Source organism: Diadema antillarum, unplaced genomic scaffold, assembly GCF_040938485.1.
Source record: "Diadema antillarum isolate AM-2024a unplaced genomic scaffold, OU_Dant_1.0 seq00000980_RagTag, whole genome shotgun sequence".
Lineage (NCBI taxonomy): Eukaryota > Metazoa > Echinodermata > Echinoidea > Diadematoida > Diadematidae > Diadema > Diadema antillarum.
Genome location: NW_027271820.1, coordinates 967,240 through 985,472, shown reverse-complemented (window position 1 = coordinate 985,472; position 18,233 = coordinate 967,240). Strand labels below are relative to the sequence as shown.

Genomic DNA, 18,233 nt, shown 5'->3' with positions numbered 1-18,233 from the left:
CTCTAGGATTTGGAATGACTAGGACTTCTTCTTCTCAGTAATTAGCCTCAGTGAAAGAATTATTGTGAGATTTATCACCTCCACATGTTTTCTTGCTATTCCACAAATCAATATACATACTGTATCATAAATGAATTTCATCGTAATTTGAACTCTTCCCCACAGATCGTAACTTTCATACCTACAGAGAGGTCGTATTTGCTACAATTCATCATAACACTAATGGTGCTCTGTTCGGCAAGTGGCTCTATCACGTTTTAAAAATAGAAAGTTTTGATTTTTTACGCAAAGAAAGGAAACTGCAGCAAAGAAATTGCAATGAAGTGAAACAAGGAACTGGACAAGATACCTAAAAGTAAAACATCAGAAGTAAAGGGGCAGATACAACAGCACACTTTTTGATATTAATATCCTTCTGATTATGAAATAATAGCATTCAGACAGCACAAGGGATAATTCCATAAGTCAAAAAAAAAATATCGCTTCAAACAAATTATCAGAGTATAAGAAACTTTTTGTTACTTACACTGACATTTAAAAAAAAACACTGTATTTAAAAAACTCTGGACTTGTTCCTTTGTTGGATAATTTAAACCAATCATATATGATAAGCCATACAATAAATAAAATAATCTTGTTTTACCTTTCTGCACCACAAATCTTGTCTAAAAAACAAATAAATAAATAAAGCACAAGCTAATACAGATTTCTAGGATTTGTACCATCACCATCAAACATCTATAATCAACTTACACCGTAACGAGCATTCCATGATGAATGCAAACACTTTTGTTGGTATAACTTACTCTAGACAGTGATTACACTAATGCTTGTGATGCATTCTGCTTTTTACTGGACAGGGGGCTGAGGTTTGTGGTTATATCTGGGAATAACATTCTGGGGTTTGGGACATAACATATTGATTTCCACAAAATTTACAGAGTCACACCGCACAAGCACTACATGATATCTAAAAACGGATGGGTTTCACACTGGTTGGGGAAAAGAAACGGATCAAAATGAGGATGAAAAGAAAAAGAGAGGAGTGGAGTCAGGGTCAAAGGTCAAGTAAGGGAAGGAAGGAGAAAGGGTGACAAGATAATGGGATGAGGGAGACCAGAGAGTCAGAAGAGAGATAGAGTGGTAGTGTTAGCCTTGCGAACGATGCAAGTTAATTTTCAACAGACCGAGAAATAGGATAGCTTGAGCTCGCGCACATGTTGGGTGTCGCCGTCGTAATCCCCCTCGTCCGATGTCAAATCCAACTCCTGCCCGAAGCCAACGTCGTAATCGCAATCACACATTGCAATCGTACAGATGTATGCCAGCGTGTGAGTGTGCACGAGAATTGTGTGTGCGTGTGTGTGTGTGTCATGTGATTACCCACAATTCATTTAATGATATGCGTAATCATGGCAGAGTCGAGATTGATGATGGGGATGGCAGAGAGAAGTAGAGACAAGAAGAGATATATCAATTCAAGATTAGGTTATCATCACAAGAATTACAGCACTTTTAAAATCTCCAGAACATTTGGATAGATCCAATCTCACTGTTGAGGAGGAACAAATACATTGGCATAACTTCCTAGCCTGATTTCTGTTACATAATATCTTTTAGTGTAGAGTCATAAGGTCCCTGAGAGCAAATGTTTCAATGTAGTGTGATCAGTCTTCATGGAACAGACAGTGATTATGAGAATGGTTCAGAGAAAACTACAGCACTCATTCACTTTGAGTGAACAAATCCAGGCTATGACAGCATTCAAGTTCATACCAATGTTACACAAAATGAAGACTTTAATAGCTCTTTTCTACTGCTGCTCACTTGGACAAATCAATGCTTGTGAAACAATAAAAATTCCAAAGCCCTTTTGGACAGATTATAAGCAGATATGGACAGATATTTCAAAATCTAAAAGCCAGATGTGTTTATTCTTGGCAGTTGACTATTATAGCAATTACAGCATTCTGGTACTTGCATTGAACAAAAATTCTAACAACCCAGCCTCGCCTTCACAATGGTTACATAAGGACATGTTTTGATATTTAACTATAGAATCATGAAATCCTGAGGCACGCTCTCTTCAGAACAAAATAATTCTATCAAACTTTAATACTTAATGTTCATCAAGCCTTACCTGTTAACTACAAATCGTTCAACATGTTTTCCTTAATTCATTTATATCACTAACAGACTCTGATATCAAAGATATTTCTTCCAAATAATCTGACCATCGGTAATCAGGTAAATTCTATTTTCCAAAGGTTGGCACAAATCAAAGCTACAAGACCAATGTAGACAGCGATATACACTTTGCAGACTTTCTTTGAAACTCAAAAACTTCCACGGCTTTTGACAAACTCAAAAAGAAAGTAATATGCAAACTCAAACAAAAAATAGAGGAAATACAGCTTGGTTTACCAAATAAACTTAAAAAGACATCAACTTCAGAACAAATCTGTTTTATTTCTTCCTTCATGAGTATGACCGGAAACATTTTCACATTTCAAACCTTGAAAGCATGATGCAGATAATGCATTAACAATCCTCCCGGTGGAATTTTCAGATTAAGAAACACTTTCAGACCATTTTCAGGGGGGAGAGAAGACACTTAATCTCTGGGAGAAACAAACAAAGTTTGAGTCATTTGATTAAATTTCAACTTTAATACATATGCACCTTTTTTAGCTCTACATAACGGCTAATTACAAAACCTGTTAGCTAATTACCTCTGCAGGATTAAAACATACTGGGTCATTAGTACAGAATACATGCCATCTGGAAAGTAATGATTCATGAATCTTTTGCAAGAGTACATTATCATAACTATGCAGTAACACTAGTGTCAGCGATAACACATAGTCCTACAGAAAACAAGTTACAAAAGTTTGGAGTTACAATGTCACTCATGAAGGAAGATTGATTTTTAATGGTCATGCTCACAATGCAAATCTTAGCAACTTCTTGAAAAAAAAAAACAGAAGGGAAAAAACCCCTCAACCATTGAAGCATGCCACTTGAAAAAAGTAAAATGAAAAAAAGAAGAAATGACCTCCTAACTGATGTATTACTAGTATCAAACCATGCCAAAAGCTTTTGTTATGTGTCAGATGTCCATGCTACAAGAAGGGGGAAAAGTAATTGTGACGAGGGAATAAAAAACTCTCCTTATGTGCTGGAGTCATGAACGGGGTAGAACACACACACACAAGCATACATACACACACACGCGCACTCACACACAATACAAAATTATAGACGAATACCACATATGATCTGAGATGTTAACTTAATAACAAAAGTCGTAAAAATTCCTTGCATGAGAGTGTGTAGCTGATGGACCATGTCATGCATCAACAGGACAGAAACAAGCAGACTGTTGCCATGGTTACTGGGGCCCATTTCTTTGGGATCTCAACTTCTCCTTTCACTCAGAAAAACAAGAAGAAAAAACTATTAGGGAAATGATTTTGCTGCATACTGTATTTGCTGGTAAAATTTGTTGTGTCAGTCAATCTGGCATCATCTCTCCAAGTCCTTTTCTTTACTCTGCCTCTATCTATCGCAACGCGAATCCTACTTCATGATGTACAGTGTAGCAGTAAAACAGGAATAGTAATTCTGACAGATGCAGTTTACAGGTAAAACATACTAGCGACCGAAAAGCAAAGAACTAGTTTCAAGAAGTCTGCACTTTGTACCAAATACAAAAGCATGTAACACACGCAAAAATGTCAATGATGAATATCTGTATTTTTTCATTCCCTCACATGTTTTTTCTGATACAGCCACCCAATCTACGGCACACAGAATTCTACAGTGACCCATCATGTGTCAAAGAAATGGGCCCCTTGTTCTGTAAAGTTCTTTTGGTTTTATTTTGTGTCGAGAGAAAACCCAGCCTCTCATGACATACCGCATCCCGGCTTCCGTCTTCCGAATCAACACGCTGTGATTTCTTCCAGGAGTGAAATGCGGTAAGAAGGTGAAGTAGGTGTGAGTTGTTGAGGAGGGAAATTTTGAATCAATGATAATAGGATGGGACCAAAGGAGAAGGGTGGAGAGAATCGATTGATGGGATACGTGTGGAGAAACACAGAAAGGAAAAAAAAAATATAATATATATATGCTCTTTCTACGGACAGGGCGGTTTTCAGGCTGATATTAGAGCAAGGTGTGACAATGGACAATAGTCAAAGAAAGTGGTGAGGTAATTAATGTATCATCTTGTAACCTGAACGAGTTTTGAGTAGTTAACACGAAATGATTACACTTGCTTCATATCTTGAATGTAATATGGAAATAGCATATAATCCTGCCATGAAAAGGCTTCTAGAATTTGAGACATCTGGTGATCAGTTCTTATGCTGAATTATGGAAATTCTGATCAGTATGGCACATCATCAGAACTGATCACCAGTCGCTCGTAAGTTGTTTGTAACTTTACGAACAGCTTTATGAAACAGGGCCCTGGTCTTATCATTCCTGGTAAGGTCAAAGTAAAAAGTCTAAGCAAAATATGATCCTTTTATCATCACTTTATTAGCACCATTCATGTGATAGCCAAAACGGCACATGGGTAAATTGGGTGAGTTCATAGTAGTTTATATAGAGTACTTTTTTCTTGCATTTTTGTCACAAATGGCAAGTTTTTAGAACAGAATTTGTTTCTTTTGCTACATTCAAGAGCAAGGAGGATGTTAAAGGGAATTTGGTACAAAGAGAAAGAAATATATAATTTTTTTTTTTTCTGATTGTCACACCTCACTCTCCTCCAGTGGTATAATAGCACCAAGCTACCAAGCTCTCTACTACAATGCTTCCAACTAATATGAAGCTCTCTAATCAAATGCTTTAATATAATGTTTGAAATATTTACAATGCAAACACAGCATGCTGTGGGTACCATCAAGCCAAGCTGACATGGTCCTATGAATGCTGCACAGTGTATAAACATGTTCCCTCAAAGCACAAGGATGATCACACTTTCTTAATTTTTATCACGTTTATCAAGATATGCCCTTGCAACTGCAATTACTGACTCATTACAGCTATTTCAATGCCTAGTCCCAATGGGACATCGTGTTCCATTAACTTCCTGTCACACCTATCAGAATACACTTGTCCAATGTGGCTACACCTGTCAATGTTCTACTCCTTTAATCACTAAATTTCACACAAAACCACCCTAACAGTTCTTCTTTTGAATAACACAATAGAGAATAAAATCATCCCATCCTGCTGCATTTAAATCTGGTATCATTCATTACCACTGCTACTACTGCAGCTACCATAGAGAAAGGTTAATAGTTCCTTTTGTCACAATCACTTGCATATTACCTGTTCTTGATGAGACTTTCGCCTACTGGATCTGAATCTTTTCAGTGATACCATACAGACAGCAAATCAGCCTTTTCTCAAATTTTCTAGTTTGTATATCAGTAATTACTTCTGTTGCAATGCCTCTGTCAAAGCATTACAAGCTATAAACTAGTATCAAAGTTTACTGATTAAAATATTGATATCATGCCATTCCACTGTGAAATAGTAGCCTTCCAAAATAGCAACCTTCCAACAAGTCAGAAAATTGTCAAATGCCTTCAAATGTCATCATGCTTCAAATCCTGTGTGCACTATGAGTGCTGATTGACACAGAAAACCCCATAGTGTTGTACACACTCTCCAAAGTCCCTGGCACAGATAGGGTTTCAGCTTGAGTTTCTTTGGTTCTCCAAACAATGCTCAGAGCAGCTGCCTACTGTTATTAAGATCTGCCAAATCCAGATAATGACTGAAGGTTGAGGTCACACATTCATACATCTGCAGCTTACAACAGACTAGACAGAAAAAACTGTCCATACTGGGACTCTACACACTGAGACACTGCATATGACATTGCTACATGCGTTGTACTGACATCTTTCATAATCAACTTCAAATGCTAAAGATGCTATGACTACTAAAATGGCATAATATATTCTCCTTTATTCACAATAAATATTTTGTCTGTCCTTTATCTTATCATATTGACTAATGGTAATGCAGGCATGAAAGGCATTCTAAGACGTGGTCTATTTCTTCTTCTATTACAGATAGCAGCAAAACTGACAAAATACCAGAACAATGCTGCCATGGTATGCATGTTAATAAATCTGGATCCAATCACCGCCTATCAATAGCAAAGCCATAGTATACATCCACATACGCTGCACTGCCAATTACAGCATGGGTATATAAGACACAGTTTGTAGTCTTGAAGCACTTAAAAACAAAATGTTTGATTGGAAAAGAAAAACTGCTTTTCAACTTTCACAGAAAAGAAATCACTTGAAACTGGGGAAAAACAAAAATGCCCAGAACAGAAGTAATGAAATGGGGAAGTAAGCAGACATTGCATTCAGAGGATAGGACCATAGCATAGATATTGACCTGTGTATTTAAGTAGGCAGAAACCGTGTTGGCAAACATAAAATTTATATATCATGAAACAGCTGCAATTTGTAGATAATGCAAAAATGTCTACTGATACTACTTTACACAATATCTCCACAGGTACAGCCATTACACTATCATAGAGAGCATAACAATTATATCTTCAGTATTTTGTGGGTTTCATTTTTATCTATCAAGGCTTTTGGTTTAATGACTGTAAATAAAATCACCCCAGTACCATTAATCTCAACAATACATCTTTTTTAACTGACTTTAGTGCATCCCTTAACCCATTGAGGACGGGCTGATTTTGCTACAACCCACATTTCCAACAGATCCTTGCCCGAGCATACTCAGGACTTCTCCTCAACAGGTTAATTTCAAGGGTAATAGCTGCTGAATATTGTTTCTGTTTGACATTTCAGAAAACTGAAGGATTCTCCCCTCAAAATTTCAGAGAGCTGCCTGAACAGTACACTTGAAACCTTTGATGCTGTGAAGAGTGTAAACTGATAAGAACTTGCCCAAGAGAAGGTACTGTCAACCCAGAAACCTTCGCAGCATGAAACTTTTGCAAACTGGAGCCGACAGCTTTTCTTGTGGCATGAAACCTACGCAAATTGCCAACAATAAAAAATTAAGAGTTCTTGTACGGTATACAGCATTGTGTTGGCATTCAATGCATTGTGTGACAAGAACTTTGCATGCATTTTACTTTCGCAAATCTTGGCTCTACATGAAATTCACAAAACTTTCACGCAAGCAAAAATTTCTGGTTTTACAGTAGTTGGTAGTTGGGAGTTTGTGTGCAAAATGTACAGAATACGGTCTGGCCCACAGATCACAATCTAAAAAAGTGTGCTCCCTTTTGCTCGTCTATTAGTACTATATGTTAGAACTTTTAGGAGTAAGGAAATTAAGAGTGTAATGAGAGTGAAGTATTATGTACAATGAAAATCAATTTCTTGTGAAAAGGGGGACAAAAGATAATGCTTCTGGCACCCTCTGTGGCACAAGGCGTAAAAACCGACTACTTAAATCTGATTTAACTTAGGCTTATCCTGTGACTTTACAACTTATTTCAGTAATTACCTTCTTTTCTTCCTCATTGTCGACATATGGGACGTGGGCCTCGTAGCCGCTGTGAGGGCGTGATTCGAGCGTCCGTGCCTTGTCTGGCGTAATGACCTCATCTTCCCTATCAGCATCACGAGGGCTGGAGCCGTAACCTTGACAACAAGAACATGACAAATAAAAGGGTAAGAACATTGTGTTGGTCTCAGTAGATGTGGCAAAAAAAAAAAAGGAAGGAAAATTAGCGATCAACATTTTTTTCTTTCTTTAAATGTGTCTTTCAACAAATTTCACGAAAGCACTTTACTTTTTGGCATACTCAATATATTCTCGAGTATACAAATTTGGTTATTCATAAACACAGTAATTTCTAAATGTGAATACTCTGATTTGCATGCATACTTGAAGACACATGAAAACCACACAACTCAAGAACTGTATGCCACACAACCAAAAGTGCCTTGCTGTATATCATTTATTCTTTCCTTCAGTAATGAGGACCATCACTGCCAGCTAGCTGGGAAAAAGCCACTACATTGTACGGCTTTCGTAGATTCATCGTGGTATCAGTGTATGTCAGAATTAAAAAGAAAATGTAAACTCAATCAAGAAGCCAGGGCTAATCAATGACACAGGCATGGTGTAAAACAAACCCATGATTTCCTTTAACATTAAATGAGGTAGGAGGGTTGAGCTTAAAAATTGCTCAGTATATCACCAAATTGTGCAGCAACACTGAGATATTACGAGAAACAAAAATATTCCAAGATCATGGACAAAACAGAAAGATTCTATGATTTGTAGACATCATTTTTATAAAAAGAGTAACCTACACATGTACATATACACTTTTCATAACTTCTTCTGTTTTGATTTTTTTTCTCTCTCTCTCTAAGAGGACTAGCTAGATGTTTACCACCATCCAGACTGCGTGTCTTGCGGGTACTTCGGCCTCTCTCCACCGCAGGACTATCCCTGTCAATCTGAGCACTGGCCTGCCTGGTCTGGAACTGGGTACGTCCACTGTAGCGGTACTTGGACCCAAGCCAGAAGATGGGGCGCTTCTTGGGCACCTCAGCATGCACAAGGCTGGGGGAAGAGATGGTGCACATGAGATTTGGAGTGGGGGGGGGGGGGGGAGAAAATGCTTGCAAGTAGGCTGTTTGATAAGACTAACAGCGGAAGCCTACGCAGGGGAGCAATTCCATAGCAACTACCTAGTCTTGGTCCCACCGGTCTCCTAGTCTAAGTTTCAGCTGCTTTTCAGCCAGTGTACAACAAAGAAACACAATTCTTGAAATTTTCCCTGTTCATTACTGCATGCATCTTCAAGCCATCTCAGGATAAGAGAGTTCCAGTAGAATGTGCTCATGAGCTTTCATCATTAAAATTCTTCTCAATAAACATCTCCTGAAATACTCAATTTCAAATCAACTTGTTCTAAATTTCTTCCACAGAGCAATCCACAACATATAAGAAACAGAATTGCTGGTCCAACATTTTTCAACATTCTGCTGTGGTTAGTACCCTCATATAAAGTTGCACTGACAAATCTAGTTCTGTACAGGTGGTATAAAGAATCTTTGTGGCTTTACAATAGTCAGCAAACTGTATCAACCAGGCACATTGTGCCATAGGAAGAAGATTACAAAGCATGGAGTGTAGAAGGAAGTTAGGGATGAAGCGTTTTATGGCAGGATCTTTGGTACGTCATTTCTATTTGCAGCATCTCTTGACGGTATAAAAATGATGCACAGGACAGAGTGGATCGGTGAGAATTGGATGCGCGATTTTAACTTTGGAACTGTTTAAACCCATGAGCCCAGCGAGTGAGTTTTAGACTGCTCTAAAGTTAAACGAGAGCATCCAATTCTCACTCATCCACGAAATAGGCCTGTGCATCATTTGTGTTATAAACTGGCCCGTAAATTCATGAAATACAACCATTTTCCCCATCATGCGTCTGGTACACCTAGAACACTGTACTAGGCTTGAGCCATGCGTTCGGATTTTACCGGACGCATGGCTCAGAGTGGCTCAGTAAAAATCAATGCATGACAATTGACCAATCAGATTGCAGAGATTGTAAAGCCCATTTTATAATACTCACCGAAAGAATGTGTGGTGCTCTACGCAGACCTTCCAGAGACGTTTTGCTGCTCTGTGATTGGCCAGTTTGAATCCAATAGTACTTTCAAAGTGATCAAACTGTATGCATCAAAAACAGGAAGAAAAATGGAAAATTCAGAGGTTGGATTCAGTAATTCTATAACCTTGTACGTACATCAGGTGTGCATCGTAAGTTTGTATTCACTCTTCCATATCTAAGGTAAAGGGTAACTATGACACTTGGCTAATTCAGAAAAATTACATTGAAAATATATTAAAACTAACTCAAAACACTTTGCTATGTTAGTGAATATTTTGTCAATGTCAAAAAATACAAATGTTTAACAATTAACTCATTTTATGGGACTAAAATTTTTCCATCAAAAAAGGAAAAAGAGAAAAGTCTATTGTATATTTGCTCATAGTTTTGACTCCTGTTAAGCTCATTTTACTGCAGAAATTAAACTTGGCAAATAACCAAGCAGACTTCTCAGTATCTTCCTGAATCTGGAAAACCATGATTTGAACAATGCAGCTAGATAAGCCATCAGCGCCGACTTCCACATGAGGAAGGAGTTATCGTTTCTTCTTTATACAAAGGAGTAGAAGAACCACAAACCATCAATGTTGAGACAATACACAGAAAAGAGCAACAGGATGTTACCCTTAAAGTCCTTTTTGAATAAGGTAAATATGCAAGGAATAAAATTCAACATTCAGCAGCACTCAGTTTCCTTCCTGTATAACACCACAGTGACACTTGTGCAACCTTATCTGACAGATCTTTTCATTGTTACTTGAGTATACTATGATCACTGAAATACAATCAAAATCTTTGGCATAAGTGAACTCGGTCACTCTAGCAAAGGAAGAATAGTCTCTTCCAAATTACACATGAATATTTCTATTCCCATACAAGCCCATTGTGGGCTTTTAAGTGTTGATTAATCTCTCAGGTATTACAACACACTGTGTTCATGTTTCTCATACTAGATTGACAAGTAGCCCTGAGAGAAACAGACACTGGAAAATATAAGCATGACTTAACAATATCATCCTGAGAATCTAGACTAAGTTACCTGGAAACAAGAATGTAGATAGCTAGAACGGTCACTGTTGTGGTGTTCATCCATGAGCAGCACAGTTCTATGCTATACTCCTTTATACACATTTGCCTAGTCTAGTACATTAACACTTTTCTCAGAAATGATGACTTTGTTTCACTGTCTGTTTGGGTTGAGGGTGCTAACTGTTGAGGGTGCTAACTGACCAAGCTAAAGTTCAGCTGCTACATACGCTTGTAACTATCCCTCATCCATTTCATGGCTGAAACACTGAACACATGTTCATGCATTACACTATATTCAGCATGTGCAGTAGATAATTAGGGCTGCCAAGAATGAGGTATGAGGAAGCACGATGCAAGTTCAGCGAGTGGTGCAAAATCTCACAACTTCCTGTAACAAGAGCTTACCCTGAAATCATGATTTTGTCCGATAACAGTTGATTTAATAGAGTTTTCAGTATGATCAAGCTTTCACTGTGTCTCTACTGTTCTGGTGATAAAATGTCATTGATATCATTTTCTATGTTAACCGGTTGAGGACGAGTCCCAAGTATACTCGGGCAGGTTTCTATGGGAAATGCGTGTTGTAGCAAAATCAGTCTGTCTTCAATGGGTTAACGTACATCTGTACATGTATAGCCACAATAAACAGAGATATTTGTTACATGCCAGTAATGTGAGACACTGTCTCTTAACCCGTTGAGGACAGTTCGATTTTGTTACAACACGCATTTCCCATAGAAGCTTGCCCGAGTATACTCGGGACTCGTCCTCAACGGGTTAACATTGCTTCAGCACTGTCCAAAGAGTCTTGTCCAATGAGTCCAAGTAGCTCCTAGCAGGTCAATGGTAGGTCCACCTCTGCCCAAGGTCAGAGGAAAGATAACCAGCTACGTCAGTCAAATAAAGCACAATTTCATGTTCATACACTATGTCAATGCAGCATGCTCTTAGTTTAAGCTTATCGTTCTGCAGCATACTTCGCTAATGCCCTCTTGAAATGAAATAATCAAATGTACTTACATTTATCCACTATTTGCATGCACACTCAGACAAATCTAAAATTGGAGCAGAAGGCAATACAATCCAAAACAAAGGTTAACTCACAGTCCACTGAAATCTGGTGATTCCTTTGTAAACTCTATGGGAACTTCAGACTATCAAAGGGAATGGGTGAAGGGAGACTACAAACTAAAAATTTCTTAGAAGTTAGCATTTTTCTAACATTTGACTGCACCTCTCCTGGTCTGATCTTGATGTAAAAGTTGTTCCTCTTGTAGGAGATCTTGAGGATCTTGGGCCAAGCGAAGCGGTTTATCCTCAGCCGATCACGGTAGATGAGAAGCCCATTGGCACACACTCCCAGCATGATGTCAACTCCCTCCGAGTCCTGGATAAAACAACAAATGGACAGAGTGTGTCATAAAGTGATCTTTGCAACACAATCACATCACAAACACATAACAGCACAGAGGAACAGTAAAGTAGTGATACATTGAATTGATTGTGAGATGTGCATTCAACTGATTTCTTATCATCCAAGTTCAAAACCTATAGTTCCTCTGCAAATATTTCTTGTTTGTATGTTTGTCTGATGGCAATTCAATATGAACGTGAATTGAGAACAATGGCTAGGACAGCCCATTGAACAAGAAACACGTTCAAACAGAGATGCCTAATATCTCTTCACCTTTAAAAGTAGCCACACATTTGACACAATGCATTTACTCACTCATTGAGTTGCGTAAAACTGGGAACATGGGGTATCTTTGCCGGAGGGGTCAATTTGGGTTCAATGAGCCCACATCTGTACAACTTGCAGAGCTGCCAACTTTTGTAGAAGCCTTTCAGTACTTTGATGGTTGAAAATCAGTAATTTGCACCTTTTTTTGAGTGAAAATCAGTAATCCTCAACAGTGTCATAGAATACATCACAGACAATGATTTCTAAAATCAGTAATTTGCTTGAAACCTTCAGTATTCTTTTCCAATTTCAGTAGAAATAACTGAAAATCAGTACTAGTTGGCAGCTCTGTACAAGACCTCCTCAAAACGTTTTGGATACACGACATGGGCTACTACCTTCTAAACGCATGAATTCTTACTAATGATTGCCCACTTTAGGTCTGTTATCATTTCCTCTCCATACAAAACCACTCCAACTTCATTAACTGTTTTCTTGATAAACAACATATAGATACTCTGAACTTGTTACTTGATTTGTCACTGAAAATCAAAACACCACTAGATACCCATTGACGTAGACATGCCTAGGAGATACTATGCCATTAATCAAAAGCAATCTATTATTCTAATAGAGTTTATATAGGGATGTCACACAGCTGACATGTTTCCGGCACAATAATGCAGCTGTGAGAGAATCTCAAAACCCACACGGTCACGCATGAGGAAGTCCTCACATACACAACTACACGGTTGAGAACATTTAGGGATTTTTTTTTTCTGTCCCAAAGCAATGATAACTCCCTCCTTTTCAAATTGGGCTGTTGTGGCTGACTGTGGTTAGAGAGATGGCTGAATGAAGTGGGAGGAGAGGGGTACTGTAGACGGTTTCATGACATTTGCTCCTGCGACAACTGCTCCCATGAAATATCTGCATGCTAAGCCAAACATAAATTCTATCCACAAACATAACCCTAACCCTAACCCTAATCCTAATCCTGACATCAAACTAAACATGAAACCCTATCACAACCCTAACCCTAACCCTCTGAAGACCTTGGAGAAAATATTAGACCGGAGCAATTGTTGCAGGAGCAAAGGTTGTGTCACCACCGTAGACTTACCCTCGCATGATGCAGATCCACACCATACATAGCAAGCTTCTTGGCATTGTCCAGGAAATGAAGATCTGCCTCCGCAGGAGTCTGACCTCTGTTCACGCAAAGAGATAAGGGAAGCAAAATATCTGAACAGGTTGGAAGGGGAACATCTAACCCCTAGCATAGAGATCATTTATGGCTGATGTCTGGCTCTACTCTTGATTAAAGTTTTTTTTTTTTTTTTTTTTTTTTTTGGGGGGGGGGTTTATCTTGTCTGGTTTTTCTTTATTGGGGGGCATTGGATATGAAAACCATTTTCATCTACATCTACTGTTCTCCATATTCAATTTGTTTAATCAGTAGTAATAATGACCCTCTTACAATTACCCTTGCATATCTCACGGTCAACATCCTCAGCTATGTCATACAGCTGGCTCTACCTCAGTGGAAGGGTTACCAGACAAACTTATCTCTTTGAGAGAAGGTTTATCTTCACCAACTGACCCATAATGACCCATGAAAACCATCCATTAGCCACATGCAGTCACTATGAAGTGAGAGAGCAGTGAAATATGACCAGCTTTATTCTAAGGTCCTGGTCATAATTAGGCAATCAAAGTAGCACATTAAAGGCTGTTGCACATAGTATCATTGCACTACTTTGGGTTCCTATCTAAATACCCCGTTGAGGATGGACTGATTTTGCTACAACATGCATTTCCCATAGACACCTGCCCGAGTATACTAGGGACTCGTCCTCAACGGGTTAAAGCAGCCTCTATTACTGTATATGCCAAATATTTCACAAGGTTTTCATTTTCATGAATTTCATGAGTCGAGTGCTATTAATGAATTTAAAAACACAGGAAAATATCAACTCTGATCCCGACATGAATGTGACATGCATGCACATATTTCTCTGTTCAGTACTGTACTCCACAATCGCGAATTTAACCATTCTCGAAATTGTAGGGAAGTCCTGATTTGCGAAAAATTAGACTCGCGACGGATACAGTATTAGATGAAAACAAGAATCATCTAGGTCTCCCCATCTCTTTCCCTTTGTTTATTAATCTCTCTTTCCAACAAGCTTACCACTACCAGGTCTCCCTTACGTCACATCTTCTTTCTCTTCCCTTTCCTTCTTCGATCTCATCCTGCTTCTAATACATCTTTGCCTTTGACATCTTTATACTCACTTCCCGTTTCCTTTCTCAAACAGAGTCTTCCACTTTCCCCTTGTCTCTCAAACTCCTTCTTTCTTTCTATCTCTCTCTCTCTCTCTCTCTCTCTATTCTCGCTCTTACAACCTTCTTCCTCTCTCCCACCTGTGCGTCTTGTGCAACTCCATGACCTTCTCATCTAGCTCCTTCTTGCGCTCAGGGGCAAAGCGGAAATCGCCCAGGTAGCCCGTGTCGTGGCCATGCTTATCGGGGTCGTAGTCTCCAAGCTCACTCTGGACCACGTACGAGCCGAGGAGGGCGTGTGTTACCAGCGAACATGGCAGGCGCCCTCGCAGGATATCGTCACGGATTTGTAGACACAGGAAATACCTAGATATGAGACAATGAAGAGAGGAGTAAAATTATTTCAGGCGACAATCCAAACCATGATAAAGAATGCAGGCATGGCGGCTCAATCATATTTTCCACTTGCCTTGGTTGAGACAAAAGTAGCATGTGTGTTGCATACGTTGCACATCACAAAATGCATGATCTACAGTAACATCACGGGAGAAATGCCCTATATACATGGGACAGTTGGTGGCAGTTTGAGCAATATGAGGTATTATACCAGGGATAGATATAATCATAGGTTGATATTGCAGATTCAACAGTGCTTCGGATCAGTATCACTGTAGTGTTCATCATACACCTGATAATAATACCATTAGATTAATCAAGTACATGTATGTTCAATATCATCACAGTGTATGATTAATTTTATCTCAGCCAGAAAGTGAAAAGTTGGAGCAAACTTAAAATCAAGATTTCAAGGCTTGTCCATGTGTTCATTTCCTCATACCTATGGAAAGTGCAGTAAGTGCGGCTGAAATTAAACTCTCCTATGAAGATGTGTACCTGGTAAATAACTACTTCATACGTGTACTTATCATCTATATTCAATGTACGTGTGTGTGTGGTATTCCTGCATGTAGCTTTATATTCAGTGTGCCTCATGTTCCCTAGTCCTTTAATACTGATTATAAACAGAGTCCTTGAACTTCTTTACATTTCTGTGAATTGCAATCATGTGGAGCCCGCGTCACACTTCATTGGTCCCTCAGTTAACCCAGTGAGGATGAATTGTGACCGTGCACCACAAAACGAACAAAAAGTCGCACACACTGATTTTGTGTGAGGACTGAAAATAGGTGAAATGGGTTAACCTAACCGAACTTGACTTTTTCATATTGTCTGAAAGAGCAAGTCTTCTTTTACATTATGCAAAAATTTGGTCTCATAAAACGGGCAGGAAAGCGTGTTTTTTTAGCAGTTTATCTTGAACATTTTTAGGTAGAATAGTGTGATTAGGTGTGTTTTTAGAGTCCTCTTTTCATTTCTTAAAACCCTTGTACACACTCATCACTTTCAACTCCAATAACTTTTGAAAGGATAATGCTATTGCTTCGAAAGCTGGCACCAATTATGAACAGAATGTGTTAATAAGGCACGCTCAATTTCAGTTTAATCTGATTATCCCTTCATTGTTGTAACTCTGGTGGTTTACGTCCTGTTTTTTGTCCCATTCATTGCACAGCCAGCACGGCTTGGTATAAAAGATTTAGCACTTGAATACACACTGCACTTCAGAGCCTCTTTTCTCAGTTCACACTTTTCCTGAGTGTGTGTTTTCTTTCCAATATTTAGATAGGTTAGGAGAATCCATTTGATTTGAGTTACACATCATTTTAAAGCTTAAAGTCTGCTATTTTAGAATATGCTCTTAACTAAAATTTCATGTCTGGCAACTTTCTGTGCATTTTGTGAAGCAGGGTCACAACTGATTTTGCTATTGTATGCATTTCCCATAGACACCTGCCTGAGTATAGTTGAGACTAGTCTTCAACGGGTGTACCCATTAAAGACTTACAGCATGAAGACATAATTTGCTTCCTCTATATCATGGACGTTGCTACTTAAAGGGTGTGTACAGTTCTGGTTGAGGTGAGGATTTAGCTTTTAACGTTTTGCGAGATATTCAGAAACCACTCTATGAGATGTCAAAGAGCATGCAATTCTAAGGGGTATCAAAAGTTTATTTGATGAAAATGCGGTTTTGAAATGGCTGAGATATCAAAAAACAAGGTGAAACAAAGAGATCCTAATAAAAGGCGTGGCCTGTCACCTTTTATTATCATCCCTTTTTTGGATATCTCAGCCATTTGAAAACCAATTCTCATCAAATAAACGTTGAATCCTTCTTAATATTACATGCTCTTTCATATTTCATACGAGGTTTCTCATTATCTCACTTAGGAATGTTCAAAACATGAATCCCCACCTCAACCAGTACTGTACAGTCCCTTTAACGCTAGGAGACCCCAAGGTCCAACTGAGACTTTAGACTGGACTCACGCTTCCTTGCAGAGTTTTCCAGGAATGGAAAGTGCACTTTACGGAAGGTACAAGAAAACGAAATGTATCCACCAGACCACATGGGGAAGATCGGCATTGATGTAACTTTGTGCGTGTCACAATTTAACGATGCTAGAGACTCCCTTTAATGCGTCTCTGAGGAAGTCATTAAGTGGTGCATATGATATGGGAGACTGTCAAACTATACACGAGAGTTCCTCTTGATACTTCATAAGATATTTGGGGAGAAGTTTGCTCAGTGTGGCAAGGTGCACTGGAGATCATACCACAAAATCATTTCCAATGTTGTAACAATTCACGAGGGGACTCTTTGAAGTATGTAACATGAGTCAGTATAGAACAGGAAGGAAAATTTTATTGCAGGAAAGGACATTTGATATGTCATCTTAAATCTAAATGAGAAGAGCACAGAATCAGACAAAGAGTTTTGGTGTCTACCTACACTATGGTGTCTCTAAAGAGCAAATCTTGGTGCACATACACACACTGTATCTATTGTGAGAAGGGGGAAAAAACTAGTGAAACTGGTTTGATTTATGTGATATGCTTGAAAATAGTACGCTCTGTACAAAGGGCCATCTTTTTCTTCCCTGCTGAACGTTTGAGATTCAAAAAGCGATTTGCTCGTCCACCAGTCTCCCTGATTTATGCGCCGTGAAATGAAATGTTTATCCAGCTAAAATAAACTTGAACTGCCAAGACAGAAAAAGGGGAGATATGATCTCACTGCAGTTTCATATGGGGTGGGGAGACTCGGAAAGAGTATACGCTTTTCACTTTTACTCAGAATACTCTTTTCCACACTGACTCAAACGCCTTTTCCCTCCTGAGGACAGCTGCCTTGTACGGTCAATGATACAATCCCTTAAAGCATCATCCACATTTATTATTGTATAGATGTTGATTTTGCTAATGCCTAGGTTTCATTCAAAGTAAGTTGAGTTATGAGTCTTTCAGGGGCCAGTCACAAAAGTAGCGAAAGAATATCCCTCCCCACTCTGTCTTTGTTTATGATATGGCACATAAGCCTCTCACACATTGTTACCCATATAAGGCAATTTGTACTGCATTAGATTTGTTTTTCTATAGTGTGCATACAAGATCAAATATCTTCATTGAAGCATAGTTGTTAGGCTGGGAGGGGAAGGGGTATGGGGAGGAGTGAGA

General features: G+C 38.8%; 1 protein-coding gene across 9 annotated transcripts in view; it reads right to left on the bottom strand.

Moving 5' to 3' along the window:
- The window catches only part of LOC139742102 (protein 4.1-like), a 162,421-nt gene that overhangs the window by 29,887 nt on the left and 114,301 nt on the right, over positions 1–18,233 (bottom strand). For 6 of the 9 annotated variants that reach the window (XM_071652664.1, XM_071652669.1, XM_071652666.1 and 3 more), the window contains 8 exons: positions 14,796–15,020; positions 13,492–13,579; positions 11,910–12,074; positions 9,620–9,717; positions 8,426–8,598; positions 7,528–7,664; positions 3,920–3,961; positions 1,218–1,268 (listed from right to left, as the gene is read on the bottom strand). In XM_071652664.1, coding sequence (XP_071508765.1) covers positions 1,218–1,268; positions 3,920–3,961; positions 7,528–7,664; positions 8,426–8,598; positions 9,620–9,717; positions 11,910–12,074; positions 13,492–13,579; positions 14,796–15,020 — 979 coding nt within the window. The remainder of the gene's footprint in view (positions 1–1,217; positions 1,269–3,919; positions 3,962–7,527; positions 7,665–8,425; positions 8,599–9,619; positions 9,718–11,909; positions 12,075–13,491; positions 13,580–14,795; positions 15,021–18,233) is intronic. The other 3 variants (XM_071652668.1, XM_071652673.1, XM_071652670.1) reach the window with 2 other exon arrangements.